The sequence below is a fragment of the Hydra vulgaris genome, chromosome 09 (assembly GCF_038396675.1).
Source record: "Hydra vulgaris chromosome 09, alternate assembly HydraT2T_AEP".
Taxonomy (NCBI): Eukaryota; Metazoa; Cnidaria; class Hydrozoa; order Anthoathecata; family Hydridae; genus Hydra; species Hydra vulgaris.
The window spans coordinates 30,191,464-30,197,051 of NC_088928.1; the positions used below are offsets into that span (position 1 = coordinate 30,191,464).

The 5,588-nt window shown below is 25.7% G+C and overlaps 1 protein-coding gene across 4 annotated transcripts; it reads right to left on the reverse strand.

Moving 5' to 3' along the window:
- Window positions 1-651: 651 nt before the first annotated feature.
- LOC136084699 (uncharacterized) lies at window positions 652-5,588 on the reverse strand. Of its 4 annotated transcripts, none has more exons than XM_065805280.1 (10): window positions 5,171-5,588; window positions 4,157-5,066; window positions 3,871-4,030; window positions 3,536-3,748; window positions 2,982-3,222; window positions 2,360-2,768; window positions 1,954-2,283; window positions 1,676-1,716; window positions 1,216-1,408; window positions 652-1,055 (listed from the first exon to the last, which is right to left on the reverse strand). In XM_065805280.1, the coding sequence occupies exons 3-5, from the start codon at window positions 4,011-4,013 to the stop codon at window positions 3,216-3,218; spliced, it is 363 nt and encodes a 120-aa protein (XP_065661352.1). In that variant the 5' UTR covers window positions 4,014-4,030; window positions 4,157-5,066; window positions 5,171-5,588; the 3' UTR covers window positions 652-1,055; window positions 1,216-1,408; window positions 1,676-1,716; window positions 1,954-2,283; window positions 2,360-2,768; window positions 2,982-3,215. The 4 variants fall into 4 exon arrangements, with proteins under 4 accessions (XP_065661352.1, XP_065661351.1, XP_065661353.1 ...); XM_065805279.1 differs by having other exon boundaries at window positions 4,157-5,071; window positions 5,171-5,517; XM_065805281.1 differs by lacking the exon at window positions 1,676-1,716 and having other exon boundaries at window positions 4,157-5,071; window positions 5,171-5,470.

Genomic DNA, 5,588 nt, shown 5'->3' on the forward strand with positions numbered 1-5,588 from the left:
GACGTGATGGTAAAAAATGAGTCGCACATTTGAAATCAAAATGAGAAATGCAATACAAAAAAAAATTGTTTGCTCGGAACCGGAAAAAAAAAATTTTTTTGTTGACCTGTGTAGTCCACGGTGATTTAAGCGTAGGATGTTATTGTGAGCATGCGCATTAAATTACACTATATAAAAAATAATAAAAAATGGCGGAGCAGTTTTCCGTAAAAACTAAAAACTTTAGTGATTGATTTGCTTTCTAAATGACTATTTAGTCTTCGCAATCAGAAAAATGAAAAAAGTTTTTAAATTATATAATTGATAAGCTCTTTATTAAATTAAAAAAAATAATAATAATAAGTCGTAAAATAAGACATTTTTTTGCTTAAAATAATTAAGTTTTTAAATGAAAAACAAACAGCATTCCCTACAATTATTTAAAGAATATCTTGCGACTGAAAATTTTTTGGATAAAAATTAAAACATATTCTTATTCTCGATACTGTAAGGAAAAATTTTATGTTAATCATTTTGACCAGTCATTTTTTTAAATCGAGATAATTTATATAACGTTAGGCAAAAACTATTTAATTTTTTTGACTAAAAAAAATGTAAGGTTTAGCTTACTTATGCTTAAGGGTTAAAATCAATGTCAATTTGAAAATGAAATTTAAATTAGGATTTTGTCTTTCTTTTAAACTTTTAAAATTTATAATAAACTTTCAACTAATTCTAACATTCTTTTACAAAAATATTTGTAAAATTTTATAAACTCATTTTTCTTTTTTTTACAATTGGCTTTATATCTTTTGCTTTAAGGTGATTTCTTAAAAAATGTTCTTTAACAGTGTTTTCTAGCCGACTACAACCCTTCATATGCCAGAATAATCAATTAAGATTGTTGAATTCGGCGTGTGAACTTTCACCACCATGTACACCATAAACACCGATTCCTAATCTCCATTTTTAGATAAACTGATAAACATGGTTTTCAAGCAAATGCATTTTAGGTGTAACAGAAGCATCTGGCCATGTAAATCTATAAAATTCCATGAGTTTTTTGATTGCTAAATCTAAAAATTGACGAGATTTTCCATTATACAATACAGAAAGAAAAATAATACTCAATAATATCATACTGTAAAAATAACAAGGGGTAGTTTAGGTATTATAATTTACAATCAAGAGAAAAATTTACAAGAGTAAAATCGAAAAAGTTAGTTAAATATTTACCAAGCTCCTGAATATCATTGTCTTTGAAATAGTGTGAACTATTCATAATATTATGACACTTAGAATAATATGAAAATAACTTTTTAAATTTCTGGCTCACATCGATAGATAGTAAGTGAACACTGGTATCTATAAATCCAAGGTCTACAACTAGCTTTGGAATCGAATTGCATAAGTCAAGCAATGGTTGATGCTATAAATAAAAAAAAATAAAAAAAAGTCAAAACAATTCATAAATCAAGGCATTAATCAATTTATAAATCAAGTCATTATAAACATTGAGCTTTAAATATATTATTTTATGCAATACATTTTTTTAATATATATAATAAAACAGTTTGTTGTATATACACATATATGCATATATATATATATATATATATATATATATATATATATATATATATATATATATATATATATATATATATATATATATGTATAGTATTAAAACAACTACCTTAAGCATTTTGTGAACATGGTTTCCTACAAAACATTTCCCTTTAAATTAAATTTAAATTTCACATTAAATTAGGTAGACAAAATTTACAGACATTTAATCTTTTAATTATATATGTATAAATAAACAAAATTATTGATAACTTAAAATAACAAAAACTTCATTCTCTTTATTAAATTGTATTATCCTAGTTTGAGCATTGTTTTAAAGCAAGTTTTATCTATAAATTTTGATTAAAGTAAATTTAATGATTCATATTTTTTACTGAAAAACAATACCTTTTAGTTTTTTCTCATTTCATAATAAAGAATTCTTGGTTTATATATTTTCAAAATATCTTCTGCTCTTTCTGGATCACGCAAAACTTGTATTCCAACTGTGTCTTGGAGAAGAGCAACTTTTTCAAGACAATCTGTAATAACGCTATTCAAAAGACTTGATTGGACATGCATGGAAATAAACTTGTCAAATTCTGTTTTATCAATAGTTTTATTACTTAATGCAAGTTCTCCAGCAAGTTTTATATCAATTAAATGACACTCGTCTTCTAACATATTAAAAAATTTCAAGAAGATGCCCAGAGATATATGTAATGCAGGCACTGCAACCTGTTAAAGTTAATAAAAACAATTGTAATAATTTTATAGTATAACAGCATTATTTAAATGAAAAGAACTAATTTACTTGATCCAGAGGAATATTAAACAAAGATTGATCAATAACATTGTTGAATAGCTTTGCATTCTTCAAAACTTCTCCAAAACTCTGAAAAGACTCAAAGTTATCTCTTAAAGAATAAAGTGTTCTATGTGAAACATTATGTTTTCGATTTTCAGGATTTATTTTGATCTCTTCCTTTGTTATGTCACAAAAAAGGCAGCAGTGTCGACAGTTTATAAATGAAGAAAAAAAGGAATAAATAATGTGTTGTATGACTGATTAAAAAAATAGTTATTCATTTGCAGAAATAGATTTGTTAGGATAATTATTTATTTTATAGTAGAAAAAAAACTTACCACTAGCTCCTGTGATTCCATATACACTGCACAGAAAATCGTAATCTCCGAACATAAAAACACGACAATGGTGATTTCTAAACAAAAAAGATTTTTTATCCAAGACTTTATGGAGAATAAATATTTTACAGCTTTGATACAGTAATAACATCCTAAAACTAATTACAAAGTACCCACCCAAACATGTGTGAAAACTCAAGAAAAAAAAAGTAATTTGAATTGTTCTGAAATATTATATTTTATTGTTCAGAACAAATATTAACCGTGACTGCTGTGACATATTAACTTACTTCCAAACCATTTTTTGCATCTCATCAACTTGTTGTGTATATCTAGACAGTCCAACTTTCAGATTGACACGATAGTCTTTTGCTTCAAAAGTACTAAACACAAAACTATTTGATTTTGAGTTAGGCTGATTTTGATTAACAACTTGGTAACTCATTTTAAAAGAACCACCTCCATAATCACCACCAATTTTTATATGTATTTCATCCTTTATAATCCCACCATGTTTAAGTAAGTTAAACCCTAAAATATTAACATTTAAATTTGTATATAAGGTATATGTGTGTGTGTGTGTGTGTGTGTGTGTGTGTGTGTGTGTGTGTGTGTGTGTGTGTGTATAAATACACACACACACACACATTTATATATATATATATATATATATATATATATATATATATATATATATATATATATATATATATATATATATATATATATATATATATATATATATATATCTTATACAAACTAGTATAAAGATTAACTTTTATTTTTCTAGTAATTTATAAATTTAAGTGTTTACTAAAAATATCTCAAATCAAAGAGTTATTACTTTTCCATAATATTTAGTAGGTTTTCTATATTTTGTGGTAGGTCGTTGATATAAGCCCAAGGAGCTAGTTTAATTTCAAAAACAGCATTATTATTTTCATTTTGAAATGTAAATGGTCCATCTAAAACAACTAAATCATTTCCAGCCCATTCTTTTGCAACAACTCTTTGTTTGTTGTTTGAAGCAGTTTTAATATTTTTCGAATTTAACCACCTACAATATTAATATACAAGCAATAAGTTGTGCAATTATAAACAATTGTAAAAATAAACTACAAGTTTTCAAATAAAAAATGAAATTACAAAAAGTATTTTAAGTTCCATATTTATATTTACCTAGCCATAGTTTTCAATTTATTCCAAGGAATACCCATATCAGCTTTTAAAGCAACCATTTCTTCTGCATTTAAATCCACTCTTCCAATATTGGCTTTATTTAAAATTTTATTTGCTTTATCGTTATCATATGACTTTAACATTACAGCTGTTTGACATACTTTAGAATTAAAATGATATAATAAAGATTAAATACTACTACATTTCTAATAATTACAATTATATCTAGCGTAATAGAAGAGTAAACACTATTTAACTTGCTATAAAGTTAAAACATATTTCTTACCCTAGGCCCACTTGATGAAAATTCTATTGTAAATGTTTTGGACTGATTCAATTTTTTTTTGATATGTAAAACAGCATCATTGACTTCTCGTGGGATTTCACTTGTGTCAGTGATTTGGTAAAAACTGTTTATACTAACTAATTTGTCGTTTTCATTTATGGTGTTATTTGATAATTTTATGCAGTCGTGATTTTCAAAATTTCTGTCTTTTAAAAATACTTTTTTGTCACAAATCTTGCATATAATAGTTAAATGTTTTATAATTTCAGATATATGGACAGAATATGATAGGCTGTCAATTGTGATGTTAGTTTTACATAATGGACAATTTGAATCATTTTCTAATTTATCTTTAACATTTGATAAAATGCACAAGCTACAGAATGAGTGTTGACAGTTCTTTAGCATGACAGGCTGATTCATAACTTCCCCACAAATCTTACAAATGCATAAAACTATATGTGGATTTAGTTCATGGTTTAGTTCTGTTAAAATTTCTTTATCTTCTTGTATAGGCAATGAATCAAGAAATGATTTTATATAAAATTTTGTCCATTTTTTAACCTTTCCTGGTCGCCCAACATTAGATAGAGGTTTCGACCAGGAATATTAAAAACACATTTGCATTTGACTGTTGGACATTTTACCCAAATTTTTGGAGCTTTGAAAACTTTACTGCCTCTATTTTCGATGTTTTTAAGAGAAGTATAACACTTCATGCACATTTTCTCTGGATGAATACACTGAAAATCTTCTCATACATTTATTCTAAAAGCTTTATAAATTCGATCTATTTTACTGTCAGTTTTTAAACTGTCTTTTGCTAAAAGGTTTCCACATATTCTACATACTCTGGATAGTTTTTGTTGGTGATTACTCGCCATATTTTACGGAGTTTTTTTCGTGAAACCTACCCTATTCAAAAACATTATACTTTCTTATAAAAAAAATGACTGGTAATAGGGACTATTTTTTTTGAAAAGATAAAAAGAAGGAGTATTGTTAACAACTTACCAAAATCTTACAAAAATTTTAGTTCTTCTAAAATACAAATGAATAAAATATGTTAATTTCGCTAAAAACAAAGCTTTGTTGATCCCAGTAAAGCAATTTTACTACTTCAAATTCTAATAATTACAATACTCAATCAAGTTCATTTGTGATCGGTTTTGCTTTATTTTACAAGATCAAGTTTACCAACAACAAAAAAACACAAACAAACGGGCAAATTGGCAAGCACTGTATAATAAAAGCTTAACATAATTAATTAAATTAATGATATTTATATATTTGCAGCTAACGCATGCGCATAATAAAATCCCAAGTTTTAATAAGTATTGAATCACCGTGAGTCTGAGGATGTGATTTACCGATTCTTAACATTTTTTTAAACAAAATTTGTTCTAAAATTATCTTTTGCAAATAATTTTGT